The sequence below is a fragment of the Tenrec ecaudatus genome, chromosome 13, assembly GCF_050624435.1.
Source record: "Tenrec ecaudatus isolate mTenEca1 chromosome 13, mTenEca1.hap1, whole genome shotgun sequence".
NCBI classification, from domain to species: Eukaryota; Metazoa; Chordata; class Mammalia; order Afrosoricida; family Tenrecidae; genus Tenrec; species Tenrec ecaudatus.
The window spans coordinates 2821194-2835994 of NC_134542.1; the positions used below are offsets into that span (position 1 = coordinate 2821194).

The 14801-nt window shown below is 61.6% G+C and overlaps 1 protein-coding gene across 1 annotated transcript; it reads right to left on the minus strand.

Annotated features, from left to right (window-relative positions):
- Window positions 1–741: 741 nt before the first annotated feature.
- KLHL30 (kelch like family member 30) lies at window positions 742–10848 on the minus strand. The gene is made up of 7 exons (XM_075529389.1): window positions 10029–10848; window positions 8540–8675; window positions 6907–6993; window positions 5056–5211; window positions 4280–4468; window positions 3091–3236; window positions 742–1943 (listed from the first exon to the last, which is right to left on the minus strand). The coding sequence occupies exons 1-7, from the start codon at window positions 10800–10802 to the stop codon at window positions 1692–1694; spliced, it is 1740 nt and encodes a 579-aa protein (XP_075385504.1). The 5' UTR covers window positions 10803–10848; the 3' UTR covers window positions 742–1691.
- Window positions 10849–14801: the final 3953 nt, after the last annotated feature.

Consider the following 14801-nt stretch of genomic DNA (forward strand, 5'->3'; position numbering starts at 1 on the left):
CTGCGCAACAGAATGACAGACCGTGAGGCCAGTCTTTATACCGTGTCTCACGCTCACTGCAGCCAACAAGTGCACCCATCCCAATATCCACCAGTGGGTGACCAGCGCCATCTCCCAATATCCACCAGTGGGTGACCAGCGCCGTCTGTCTGTTCCGTGGCGCCTGCATAACGAGGAATGGCGTTCTGAAACCGTTACAACCTGGGGACACAGTGTCAGCCACAGAGGTCACTACTGATGGACAGTGGTTACCTGTGGGGCTGGATTCCCAAGGTCCGCAGTTCAAGACCACCAGCCGCTCCTCCGCAGGAGAAAGACAGGGCTGTCTGCTCCTTATACAGTTATTGTCTCAGAGACCCACAAGAGCAGCTCTACCCCTGACCTGCTGGGTTGCTATGATGGGCACCCACTCAACGCAGTAGGTCGTGCCCAGCCCAGGAGAACCAGCCTCTAGACCAGCGGTTCCCAACCTGTGGGTCGCAACCACTTTGGGGGTCAAACGACCCTTTCACAGGGGTCGCCTAAGACCGTCGGAAAACAATATTTCTGGTGGTCTTAGGAACCGAGACATGGCTCCTCTCTGGGTCTCTAGGCGGGTCCGCCACACGCAGATACACCCGCATACCCGGCGCGAAGATTGCTACCCTGGCTGCACCGTGTGTCAAGACAACATTGTATTTATTTGTCATTAGAAATAAATATTTCACAATATATAATTACATCTTGTTTTTGTGGTTCATCACTGTGCTTTAATTATGCTCAATTTTTAACCATGAAAATACATCCTGCATATCAGATATTTACATGATGATTCATAACACTAGCAACTTTACACTTAGGAAGTAGCAATAAAAATAATTTATGGTTGGGGGTCACCACAATATGTTAAAGGGTCGCCACATTAGAAAGATTGAGAACCACTGGTCTAAAAAGAAAGCAGAGCCGGGGTTGCGAGGGCTGGGGGAAGGGAAGTGGGCCTGGCAGCTTACGAGATGGGGAGCTATTGGGAGCCCCACCTAGACCCTCAGGGGCTAGCTCAGGATCATTCAGATGTGCATGGGCAGCCAGGTTGGAGGGGTGCAAAGGCTGGAGGAACGGTCAGAGTTCTGGGGTGTCCAACAGGACTCCCACAGGCTCTAACCTAGATCCAGGAACGGTGGGGGCCACCCAGGTCTTGGGGGCTTATTGCTAACTCTGAAAGTGCTACCTGCTAGGGGGTCTGTCTTCCGGCCTCCAGGAGGAAGGGGACTGTCTGTGAGGACCCAGCCAACATTCAGCTCTGGGGCTGCCCTGCCTCCAGCCTGTCCACTGGGCAGGAGGCAACCACAGGATCTGCCCCTTCCCGTGGCATTGAATCTAACTGTTCTGAGAAGCGCCCCTCCCTGTCAGCAGAGGGGACCCTGCCTCCAGGACCCACACCCCTGGAGCCTGGGGCGCAGCTGCTCTCCTGGGGGTGTCACCAGAAAGCCCTGATGGAACCGCGCTGGCCACAACTAGCCCTCAGAGTGTAGGCCCCAGGGCAGGAGGGCACATGCTGTCCAGCTCAGGCTGGCGACTCCAGACCAAGCCGAATCCTCTGAGCTGCCCCGTGGGCATCCGTAGGGGGTAGGGGCGTCGCTCAGGAAGGGGACACTGGCTGCCCCTTGGTGGGGAGCAGCGACTTGGGGACCCCACGGCCCGGAGCCCCTCCTCTAGTGCGGTGGGGCGTCCCCGAAGGGCTGTGTCCACTGCGCCACGTCCAGGTAGACGGCCGAGGCGCCGTGGTAGAGCCAGAGGCGGGGCAGGGCGCCACGGCGGGTCCAGGCGTCGCGCGCATCATCGTAGGCCTCCATCTCCACGTGGTAGTCGCCGTCCATGCCCTGCCAGCGGCCCCCTGTCACGTACAGCGCATCCCCCAGCGGCACTAGCGCCCCGTTCTCATGCAGGCTGTGTAGGGGCTGCACCTGTGGTGGGCGGGGCCAGGAATGGAGGCCTTAGGGCTGGAGGGCGGGGCCAGGACCAGAGGGTGGGGCTTAGACACATCTGGGTCAGGACAGAGGGCAGGGCCAGAATAGATGGGAGGGGCTGGATAGAGAGCAGGGGTGGGGTCAGGGCCAAAGGACTGGGCCAGGGTGGGAGGTGTGGCTAAGATCGGGGTGGAGCTGGAGTCAGAGGGCAGTCAGAGGGTTGGGGTCAGGTCTCGAGAGCGGGGTGGGTCAAGAAGGGGTAGGGGGCTGGAGGTGGGGGTAGGGTCAGGACCAGTAGGAAAGGGTGAGGGTCTGGCCAGGGGGTGAGGTTGGCAGTGTGGGTCAGTATGGGCCAGTCAGGGCCAGTAGGCAGCAGATAGCAGCCAGGCCAACAGGTAGTATTGGTGGGGCAGCTGGTGGCCATATAGGTGGACTCAGAAGCTATCCAGTTCATGCCTCCCTCTGGGAATGACCCCAGCCTCCCCAAGTCCATACACCCTGCCTCCCATCCCCACCGGACCCCTTTGGTCACAGGAGGCTCTGGGTCTCGCCTCCCAGGCCCATGTGGGCCCCCTTGGTGGGGACAGGCATGGCTCTCCCCCAGCAGTGACGCAGAAAGGACCCTGGTGGACCCCCGCTTGGCCATATCGTCAGGAGGGCCGGGACAGGGGCTGCCAGGGGAGGCTGGAGGGAGACTCCAGGCTTCTGGAAGGATCGGGTGGACCTCCACGGGCCCGGGCCCGTCGCTGCTATGCTCTCGACCCAGGGAAGGGCCATTGTAGCCCAGAGGGATGCGCTGCTGGAGGCTCTGATGCGGCCATGCCCGGCTCCCTCTGCACTCCAAATGAGAGTCCCCTCTTGGCACCCTCCGCAGTCCTGCTCAGACCCTCCCTCCCATAGGTGGGGCCGGTAGTGTGGACCCTCCTTGGGGAAGGCGGGCTTCAGAGGGGACCCCACTCCTGGGCCTCACACCCACCCTTGTTGCCCTCCCCATCCTCCTGGAGGCCCCGACTAGACACAGCTAGCCCCTCACCTTGCCCTTTACCGCCTCCCCACCCACCATGGGGAAGCCCTGAGACCACCGACCAGCCTTCACCCGTGGGTGAGGCCTCCACAGGAGGAGCAGGGAGAGTGGACGTGCTACCTTCCGCCATAGGTTGGCCCCAGGGTCGTACACGTAGACCTTCTTGGTGTTGTCTCCAACAAGGTAGAGGGCCCCATGCAGGTCTGCACAGCGAGGCGAAGACAGGTACTTGGGGAGGAAGGGCGAGGCGATCACACTCCAAGCATCTGGGGGGACATGGCAGCTCATGGGGGGCAGCACGGGCAGCCCTCACCACTCTACCGCCTGGGGAGTGACCCCGCCCCCTCCACTGTCCTGGGCTTTGGGGGGTTCCTGCAGGAAAGGCTGTGAGACTCAGGCAATGGGGAGACTGCTCTCTAAGTGACTTTGGGCAAGTGCCCTTCTGATTCTCAGACTCTTCGTCTGTAACCCCTTGTGCCTGTGAGGCCCATGGGCCCCCCTTCTCACTCATTTGCTCCTTCCCAGGGGCAGGGTGCTGCTCCCCAAAGATGCCGGCAGGTGAGGGAGTGGTGGGCACAGGTGCCACTCAGCTCATCTCAGGAAGGAGTTTTGAGGGCTCAGAGGCTTGGCCTAACCACCATTTAACCCCCCTCCCCACTGAGGTCCTCTTGGAGCCCAGAGCTTCTGCCTCATCTGCCCCCCACTTCTAGCTTCAGGTAACCAAGTAGGCCCCACTTGGATGCTGGGAGTCCCGTGGGCATTGGACAAACATCAGCTCATAGGTCCCTTGGCCCAGGTTTTAAGGTGAGTCCCTGGCTATGAGATCATCTCACTAGCAAAGGCAAGCTGGGCCTCAGCTCTCACCCCGGTCCAGAGTTTGGCCATATAGTGGTCACAGACGGGGAGCCGCTGGCCCTGATTGGGACACAGTTCCAGGCAGCTCCTTCTGGCCCTCCCTCCACTATGCACCGGGCACACCGGTGACCAAGTGGTACTTACAGCCCCCTCCCCCACCCCCTTCCACCTGGGACTGGACAGTAGCACTTCAGGGAGGTCCTGCCCAAGCCCACCCTCACAGCTCCTGGCATGTGGGGTCCGGCTGTAGCACTGCAGGGAGCACCCCATGCCCCTAGTGATGCTCTCACCCCTACCCCACCCCTGGCACCTGGCATCAGGTTACAGCACTGCAGGGAGGGCCTCGTGCAACCCCCCTCCAACTGCTCCCCCATCCCCGAAGCCCCTGGCACCTGTGGGTGGGCTGTAGTACTCCCAAACCCCCCATGTACCCGTGCCCCCACACGCCCAGCACCTGTGGCGGGGCTGTAGCACTGCAGCGCCAGTGCATTGTACTTGCAGGCACTGGAGCCAACCAGGTAGAGGCGGCCCTGGCAGCTGGCGGCCGAGAAGTTGCTGACATACTTCAGGGCTGGACTGACAGGTGTCCAGCTGTCGGTGAAGGGGTCATAGCGCTCCACCTCCACCACGTCCAGGGTGGTGCCTATGGGGAGGGACAGGCTGCAGTGGACGAGGGAAGCGGGGCAGAAAACCCCAAGCCCGGGGCAGCAAGTAGGGCCAGGAGATGGGTCTCCAACGGGCACATCATCTCCTCCCAGAGTCCTTGTCCTGACCCTCTTGGGTCTCTGCTCATCCCCCGATGCTGCCTCCAGAGTCCATAACTGAGGACAACAGAGACCTGTCTGTAGGGGACACCTTGGGGACCCAGGTGCTCCTAGCCTACAGCAGCCACTGAGAGCAGACAAGTGGTCACCCCGCCACATGTGTCTATTCCCCCTGCCTCCCACCCCGTTGGCCTAGCTGCTGGGCTAGCTTTTTGTCATTAGCATGGGATTGGGGTATAAGGCAGGGTCCCCATCCTCAGGTTTGGGGATTGAACAAAGAGTGACAGCAGAGAGCACAAAGTGGGTCCTCTTGCCTGCTGCCACACCCCTGGAGGTGACCCTGAGCTCAGCCTTTGGCCTCTGCTCCCCCCTTGCCCTGGCAGGACATCACCCCTGTGGGCAGGGAGGTAGCCAAGGGTCTGGCGGGGGAGGGGCTCAGACAAGGCGGGGTGCTCCTGAGTCTCACCCCCAATGGCGTAGATCTCACCGTGGAGGGCGGCGCTGGCATGGTTGGTGCGGGCCTTCAGCATGGGCGCCACCGGCCTCCAGGCAGCCTCCTGCAGCGGGAAGCACCAGGTCTGCGTGGTGGACCAGGTGTCTGTCTGGGAGCCCCGGGAACCACCTGTGGGAAAGAGTCTGTTTACACGGGGCCCCCCAGCCCACCCTGGGAAGAGCGGAGTCCCTGCGGCCAGCTCCAACTCTCGGACACCATATTTTCTGTCTGTCCATTGTCCAGCCCAGACCCATACCATCAAGTGGACTCTGACACATAGCGACATAGAAGGGGTGCGGGAGGTCCGGCTTACGGGCCTTACAAACCCAAACCCAACACCAAACCCACTGCCGTTGAGTCAGAGCTGGCTCGCAGGGTCCTCGTGCGTTTCCAAGGCTGAAGCTCTTTGTGGGAGGAGAGGACCCCGTCTATCTGGGGCAGAGTGGCTGCTTCTGAGCTGCTGGTTTGGCGGCTAACCTCTGTCCCTCCAGGGCCCTTACGGGCAGTATACGGCCCAGAGTCATCAATACCAGCGACCAGCCGTCTCCCCAAGAGAAGCAGTTCCAGCTGGCCGTGAAGGAAAGGACTGTGCAGCATGGCCCGAGAATGATCCTGTCAGTATCCAGGAGCCTTTGGCAGAAAAAAAGGCTCACCCCCTGGGCGCTAGGGGGTTCGAAGGCTGTCCGCCTCAAGTTCTCCCGTAGAACTGCCCAGTTGGCGCAGGGCGCGTGCAGCCCTGCATTGTCTTCACGGAGGGGAACTGGGCTCGGCTGGGATCGGAGCCGTCAGTCCAGTTTCCTCTCGTCTGCCTCTGCTGACCGGGGTCACACAGCCACCCAGTCACGCAGAGCAAAACGGGCCCACGCGTGTCCAAGGCACCCATCTTGGCAGGAGCAGCGGCCGTGGCTTCCCCGCCAGCAGCTGCCAGGCTCGAACCATCACCCTTTGGTTACCAGAGGTGTGCTTAACCACTGGGGCTCTTTTCCTGGACCCACGGAGGCCCTCAGGTACAAGCGACCCAGCCAGACGCACCGCCACGCACAGTGAGCCTGTAGGACCAGGGGAGCTGCCCTGAGAACCTCGTGGTCAGGAGCCCAGGGTGCACACAGGCATTTGCTGAGCCGCCATCACGGCGCACACTCGGGTCTGCAAAAGCCCCTTGCAGCTGGCGGTGAGAATGGCCGGGGCTCAGAGAGACTGGTCCAGGGCTTCCCATTCCACCTGCCCTCGCAGCCCCTCTGCTGTGCGGAACCACTGACAAGCCTGAGGTCTCCGGGCGGCCTTGGGGTTGGGGACCCCATACCTGGCTGTGCTAGTGTTGCTTTGTTTTTTTGTTGGTGGTTTGTTACTTGGGAAGGCTCCCAGTGACGCGGTCTGGTAAGCGTGGGGCAGAGGCTGTGGGCTCAGGAGGCCCAGGCCTGGGCCACACTGAGACCGTGGGCAGCCAGAGACCTCCAGAACTGGACCCTGCTCTGAGTGCCAATTCCCCTGGCCCCTCAAACACAGGGACATGGGCAGTGGTTTCCAGCATCCCATCCGTGGGAGGTGTCCTTCAGCCCGCTCTCACACACAGTTCCTTCAGGGAAGCCCTGGGACAGGAGCACAAGAGGCCGGCCCACTCTGGGGTCCATGTTGGCAGAGCCCACGGGAGTGGGTCTGTGGGTTTCAGCATCCCACTGTCACATGCACAGAATGCCCATCTTTGGATGAGTGGGAGCTCAAGCTGAAGGCAGTGGCTGCCCACCTGTGGCCCTACCCACCTTTAACCCTGCTCACCTACAGGACTGCCCACCTGTCACCCTACCCACCTGTGACCCTGCCCACCTGTGACATAGATGACATTGTTCAGGGCTGCCAGTGAGAAGCCCCACTTGTGGTAGTCGGGAAAATCAGGGAGCGCCATCCACCGCCCTGGTGGGGGAGGAGAGAGGAGGTGACACAGAGCCCAGAGACCCTGGGAGAGGCTTGAGGCCAGCCTGCCTCTCCACACCTCCCAGAGCAGGGGACCAGGGCCTCAGGCTGACCCTGTAAGTGACCCACTGACCCCACAGAGACCCACTACCCAGAGGGAGAGCTGGACGTGGCCTTACCCATGGTACCACTGCTGTGGGACCACAAAACACACGCCCTCCTTCCTCCCTTCCTCGCTCCCTCTCGCATCCTGAGATTCTTATTTCCCTGGGCAGGGGCAGGGGGGCATCGGACACAGCCTTCCAGCCAGCAAACCCAAACCCCACTGCCTCCAAGTCCATTCTGACTCCCTGAAACCCTACAGGACAGACAGAGTAGAACTACCCCAGGGTTTCTGGGACGGTTGGTCTTTATGGGGTTATGCAGCCTAATCTTTCCCCCTCAGATCAGCCGGAGGTTGGAACTGCTGACCTTGCTGCTATTAGCCCAACTGGTAACCCACTGAACCACCAGGGCTCACTTGAGCAGACAGGAGGGCTGAAATCCCGTCCAGCCGTGTGGCCTTGGACAAGCTCCAGCCTCGGTTTCCCTGCCTGTGGAATGGGAGTGTGGGGCTCTGTGCGCTGAGGCCGGGGTCCCAGCTCGGTTTCCCTGCCTGTGGAACGGGAGTGTGGGGCTCTGTGCGCTGAGGCCGGGGTCCCAGTTGGGATCATAACTGCTGCTGTTGGAAGGGGTCTGCCCTCTGGAGGGAGCTGAGGAGGCAGGGAGCCCTGGGGAATTGCCAGGAAGAGGCTAGAAGTGTTCATGGAAGGTTCCAGAAGCTGGGCAGGCTGTGGGTAGGCTCCCAGGAGGACTTGGCTGCTTGCTGTTTACAGCTGTGTTTGGGACACACTGGGGGCCTGCCCGCTGGGCCCCATGGGCAGGACAGAGTGTCCCCCTGACTCATGTCTGTGTCACCCCTGGTGGGTGCTGCTCAGAACCAGCCACCCCTGTCTGCCAGCCCCCCTCCCCTGGCTCTGTGGGCAGCTGCTCTCAGGTGGAGCCAGGAGGCCTCTTCTCCTGACGTCAGCCCCAAATCCCCTCTCGTCAACCATGCACCCAGGGCAGCTGCCAGCCAATGACGGCACAGGCAGCGGGCAGGGTGAGGACTGGAGGCCAGCCCGGAGGCCCAGGACCCCTGCCAGCCTCATGGGGGCCTTCCAGAAATATCTTCCTGCCAACAAGGCTGGTCTCTGCGGAGCTCACTGCCTTCCTGCCTGGGGCCCCTCTGCAGCTGGCCCACTTGACAGACGAGGCCGCTGAGCCCCAGAAAGGTGACATGGCCTGCTGCAAGACTAGGCTGGGACCCCGTGTGGGGAGGCCCTACAGCTGATCTCTCACCCCCTCAAAGAGCCTGCGCACTCGCCCCCCCCCCCCCCGCCCTGTGGCCACCCTCCAGCCATGCACCATGCACGCAGTGGTCCCCGGTGGGCTTGGCTGCAGGGTGTGCTCTGCTTTCAGCTCCTACAGGCCATGGACTAGCCAGCTCCAGGATAGGGCTACTCACTGGCCTTGGTGTTGTAGAAGGCGAAGTTCCCGGGACGTGGTGGGAGGTCCTCCCCGGCCTCCTCGTCCTCTTCCAGCGCCCGCCCACCCACCACCACCAGAACCTCCTCCAGCCTCCGAGGCAGGGCCAGCAGCACCTGTGGGCAGGGTAGGGGTCAGAGGGGCTCCGGGCACTGGGCAGCTGCCGGATGCTTCTAAGGTGTGAGCCCTGGGTCCTGAGTATCTGTGGGAGTGTGGTGGGCCCACATATATGCTTTTATGTGTGGACACGGGCATGTGTGCACAGGTGAGAGCATGTACACATGTGGGCCGGCGTGGGTGCATACATGTATATGTATGTACACACATGAAGGTGTGTACGTGTGTGGGGAGCATTTACACACTTGTGTGTCTGTGTGTACACCTGGGTGCTGTGTGGACAAATGTGTATGAGTACAGGCATACATGTCTCTTTGTGTATGCATGGGTATGAGCTCATACACACGTGTGTTTATGCATGTATACATATGTGCAGCCTGTACACACATGTACCTGTGTGTTTACACACGTGCCTATGTGAATGTGGACACACCAGTGTACTGTATGTAAAACATGCAAGTGTGTACACATGTGAGGCTATACACACAACTCTGTGTATAAACATGTATAAGCATGTACATGCATGTGTGTCGGTGTGTGTACACACATGTTCACATGGGTGTCACAGAGCTGACGATGGCAGTAAATGATCACGAGTTCCCGGGGGAGGCAGGGCCAGGGGTCCCAGTGGACCCTATGCTGGGAGAGGCTGTCAGAGGGAGGGCCTACGGCTGGACTGGCCAGGCTTCTGCTCAGGCTGCTCACAACCACAGCAGTGGGGTCATGGGCGGGGGGTGGGTGGATGCTGTATGAGAGCAGGGAGCGGCCACAGGCAGAGGACAGGATACCACCATCCTCATGATGTGACCTGACATGATCAGATCTAAGGGCTGTTCTGATGTGAGAGGGTGCATGGGGCTGTGGCCTGCATCACTTTTTAGCCTATGAGACGTGAAAGGAGAGAAGAGAAGCCAGCAAGGGAGAGGGGCTCAGTGCAGAGGCACTACCACCAAGAAGGACAAGCTGGGCGCAGCGTGCATCCTGTGCTGGGAACCGCCTAGAACCCGGGGAGACTGGTGCCTGGACACACAGAGTCTTCTGAAGGACGCTGGCCCCAGAGAGGTTGGGAGGAGACAAAAACCTTCCACTAGAGTGGACAGAGAAAGAAAGCCTTCCCCTGGGGCCGTCACACTGAATTCAGACTTCTGGTCTCCCTGACAGTGAGAAAATCCAATTCTATTTGTAGTACCAGCCCCTCCACACACACCCCCTCCGAGGTTTATCTGTCCCAGCAGCCCCAGGCCCCTGTGACAGTGAGTGGGGACAGACTAGCTGACCAGGCTCTCGACGCCCCTACAACAGCTCCTCTCTCTGCTGCCCACGGCAGGAGCTGTCCACACACGCCCACTCACCTCCTCGCGGCCCCGAGCCAGGGCCGCCTGGCACGCCTCCGAGTCCTGGATCAGCGGCTCGGAGGCCAGCAGCTGCTGCACGCAGGGCGAGGGCAGGGCGTCCAGGTGCACCAGGCCGAGCAGCTCGGGCAGGTGGGGGGCACGGGCCAGGGGGTCGTGGCGGATCCAGCGCAGCAGGGCCTCGAGCCGGCTCTGCTCCGGCTGGGCCTGCAACAGGTCGCTGGCCAGGCAGGTGGCCAGCCGCTCATGGGGCAGCTGCAGGAACTCGTCCTCTTGGGCCACGGCCTCGAAGTTCTCCCGAAGGAAGGCCCAGGCCTTGGCCGCCACGCCCTGCAGGCCCTGCTGCTCCCCAAACTCACAGATGCCCAGGCAGTTGGCGGCGTCCAGCTGCTGCTGCAGGTAGCGCCCACAGACCTGCTGCACGGTGGGGAAGTGGAGGCGGGCGGCAGTGCGAGTCAGCGTCTCCACGTTGCCCTGGGTGATGGTCAGCCGGCCCGTGTACACGAAGTCCACCAGCTGCCCCACGGCAGCTGCCTCCACGTCCCGCAGCTCCACTCGTGCAGAGAAACTCTCGGCGAAATCGCCGGCGAACATGGCGTGGAAGTAGGGGCTGCTCAGGGCCAGCAGGCCCCGGTGGCAAGGCAGCTCCTGGCCGCCCACCAGCAGCGTGACGTCGGCCAGCTTGGGGTGCGTCCTCAGGCGCTGCAGGCCGTCCAGCATGTCCTGGGCGTGCGAGGGCAGGTGGAAGTCCAGGTCCTCCACGTGGTAGACCATGGTGCCGCTGTCGCCGGGCTGCTTGGCGGACAAAGGGCTAGGGGCCTGGCAAGGTCCTGGGGAGAGAGGGAACCAGGTTGGTGGGGGAGGGGAGAGGGTACGGACTATCTCATGCCCCCCAGAGCGCTATCTACCTGACTGTCTGTCCATCCCTTGCATGGGGAACATCAAGGATGTGCCGAGGACTCCACCCCACCCCCCCCCACTCCTCCCCGAAAGTCAGTGCTGTTGGGGGCCTTCCAGTCACGTGACTCGGCGACACTGGGAGCAATACAAGGAAACCTTAGCCGGCTCTGCGCACCCCTCACCAAGTTCCCTGCCAGAGTCTCTGTGTCCGTCCGTCTGTCCGTCCTGTCAAGGGCCTTCTTCCTTTTGTCTGGGAACTGCAAGGTCAGCAGTTTGAAACCACCGGCTGCTCCTGGAGAGACAGAGGGGGCTTTCTGCACTCACTGTGACCCTCTCAGAGACCCTCAGGGCGGTGCCACCCTGCCCTACTGGGCCGCTGGGAGTCAGCTGTGAGTTTGGTTTGGTTCGACGCCACCAAGCACGATGTCCTTCTGCAAGATGGTCTCTCCTGATCACAGGTCCGAGGAACGTGAGACGAAGTCTCCCTGTCCTTGCCTCTCAGGAGCGCTCGGGCTGCACTTCTCCAAGACGGAGTCTCTGGTTCTCCCGGGCGTCCACAGTGCGGTTTGTGTCCTTCCCCAAAATCGCTCTGCAGGTGTGTCAGCTCATCCCCATTTCCTATCCCACTGACCAGCTGTTGCACCCACAGGAGGCTCAGGCCAGGGTCACCTGGGAGGCAGGGCCCTGTGCTGTCTCCATTGACCAGTGAGACCAGCGAGGTTCGGCGGGCAGGAGACCGGCCCAGGCCAGGCCTCCAAGGCAGATTGGGTTCAACTCTGAGGACCCTAGGCACTGAGCTCCCTGGGGGCCTCTGCCCCAGCTTGGGCTTGGCAGGAAGGATGGACCACTGGAGAGGTGTATGCCGCAGCGTGCTCATGGTCTGGGGATGCAGGAAGTCTTGGTCTGCATGACTTTGCTGGCTAACCTTGGGGTGGGGGTGGGGTCATGCCCTTGGGGCCATCCCAGCTCACGCTCACTGTGTTCCCCACCTCAGTCCTGAAGGTGGGGAAGCGGAAGCACCGAGCACCCCAGGTAACACAGAGCCAGGCTTGGGGACCACGCTCTGAGCCCCACAGGTTACATCACCGAGTGCAGGCGCCGACAGACAAGCCCAGCTGGGGGGCTTTCAAAAAGGTGACTGGGACCCTTGGCACAGTGCCCGCTCCCCTGAGTTTGTCTGATGAACCGTCTGTGGATGTGGGGCCCTGGGTGCGGGGAGGAGCAATGTGCTCTGCTCGGCTGTTGTCTGAAAGGTTGGACATGCAAGTCCACCTGGAGGTGCCTCGGAAGACAGGACTGGCCATCTGCTGCCTGAAACCCAGCCACGGGGACCCCGTGGGGCGGAGCTGCACTGACACAGTCACTGGGTCCCCGTGGGACACAGCTGCACTGACACACAGCAGGGTCACCATGAGTCAGTCCACCTGATGGCAGTGGGCGTGGGCTTTCATTCTCAGAGAAATCCCCAGCACCCCCGCAGGAAAAAGGTGAGCGGAGGCCCTCTGGACTACAGGAAACCCAGCCAAGTCCACTGCCACTGCATTGTCATCACTCACATGGACCCCATAGCACAGGGCACAACTGCCCCTGTGGGTGTCCAAAGCTGTAACTCTTTACAGGAGTAGAAAGCCTCATCTTTCTCCTAGGGAGCGGCTGATGGTTTCAAACCGCTGGCCTTGTGGTTAGCCTCCCAACATGCTACCCACTGCATCACCACACAGGGCAGCAAAGACAATGTCCGTCCACCAGGGGGCACCGGGCAGAGAACTGGCCAGAGGGACAGTGCCCAGGAGGGGGCCTAGCCAGCGTGGAGACCTGTGACACCAGGAGGAGCGGAAGTGTTGGCAGCGAGAGCTCCAGGTCCCCCTGCCCTCCGCCCTCCATGTGCCTGCCTGCTGACCACCAGGGCATCTATGGCCAGGGCATTGTCCTTCTGGGACTGTGGGGGGGGGGGCTCCCCTTACATTCCAGTCATTGCTATGTGCGCTTTCGTCAGCTGCTGCATTTACAGCGGCAAGGACCAGCGGCTGGGCGCGGCCAGCCACATTCCTCGGGGCCTGCGGGGGCATCTGGGCAGGAGAGGGACCCATGGAGCCTGGCAATGTCTGCTGACCCTCACCCTTGCAGCAAGGAGGGCTCAGGACAAGGCAGAGAAAGCCCCTTACTCAGTTCCACCACTTATGGCCTGGCCCCCTGCCTCTCTCTCCGGCCAGACACGCAAGATCCCTACCTTGGAGGGAGCTGGCCTGGCTGTGTGTGTGAGTCTTCCCAGATTCCCCCCTCCATGAGCTCTGGAGGTCATGGGCTGCCTGGCCACAAGCCCTGAGTCCCGAGCCAGCCTCCCATGCTCCCCATTTCGCCCTAGAACCCCGACCTACCTCAGAGATGGCAGGACTCTGTTGCTAAGGCCCGTGCTGCCGCAGGACTGATGGGCAGTTGAGAGGGACAAGGCGAGGGCTTCTGGGTGACCACGTGGCTGAGGGGTATTTTTAGCCTCTGCCCCTGAGGGGGAGGCTAGGGAGGGGGTGGTGTATGAGTGCGCTGGACTGTCAGCCCTCAAAGACTCCCTGGACTCTGGGGTGACCTCAGTCAGAGCAAAGAGGAGCCTGAACCCCATCTTGCAGGGCTGGGACGGCCTGAGGGCACCCCAGTGGACCTCAGTCTCCCTCTCTGGAAAGTGGAGACAGCAGGAGCCCGGAGGGAAGACCCAGGGGCACCGAGGCTCAGGCTGGATGGCAGGGTCCACAAGCACTGGCCCACTGCCTCCATGGTGGCCCCTGGGTGGGGAGCAGTCGATATCAAAATCCATGCAGGACGGTCAACCCAGGCTGGAGGCACGTGGGCCCCTGTAGGGGAGGGGGAGGGAGGAGACCCCAGGTGTGGCCTGCCGGCAGCAAGATGCCAAGAAATGGGCACAGAATAGCTCTGAGCCCCCACGGGGATAGGGGGGTGGAAATCCCAGCAAGAACACCCCTGCCTGGGCTGGGCCCTGGTCCCCTAGGCCTTGAGGGTGGCGAGGGGCTGCACCCTGGAGTCTGTGAAGTATGGCTTCACAGCCAAGGGACTTCAGGATATGGGAAGGAGGGCTGACAGACTCCCACCCTCCCCCTGCCCCAGCTCCTGCACCCCCTCCTAGTGGAGCAGGGAGGGCACCTTAGGGGCTCTGTGTCAGTCCCACAGAGCTGAGTCCCAGGATGACTGAGCCCATGGGGCGAGTGGGTGCTCAAGGGAGCAGTGGGTGTCGGAGAGCTAGGGTGCAGGGGTGCAGGCACCTGCAGACCAGAGGCTGGGGCCGAGTGTGGGCCGGCAATCCTCAGTCCCGGCCTCATGACAGGGCCACCTCGCTGAGGCACATTAAACACATGACCATAGTGACTCAGAGGCTAAGTACTCGGCCAAGTCACTTCCAAACCCGATCATTCCAGGGCTTGAATGCTGGGCGGCCTGTCCTGGCTGCTGACCCTGTCTTCTCCATCCCTGCCAGCTCTCTCCACCTCTTCCCTGAACATTGCACCTCCCTGTCCTTTTTACCCCATCCAGCCCTCTTCACCCCTGCTCTGTCCGCTGCACCCTGCCCTGCTCTCTCCACCCAGCGCAGCCTTCTTCCCCCTGCTTGACCTGTCCTGTCCACCGACCAGAGCTCTCCACCCCTGCCCAGCCCAGCCTGCCCAGCTCAGCCAGCCCCGGGACTTGGTGTCCAAGGCTGTTTGCAGGTGGAACATGAAGGGTTAAAGTGTTCCTGCTGAGGCTGAAGGAAATGAGGACAGGGATTCTGGTAACAGGCTGGTGTCCCTGGGAGCTGGCTCCCTAGAGAGCGGAGAAGTGCCAAGTGTGGATGCCCACAGAGCCGGAGACCAGCACCTCGAATCTCAA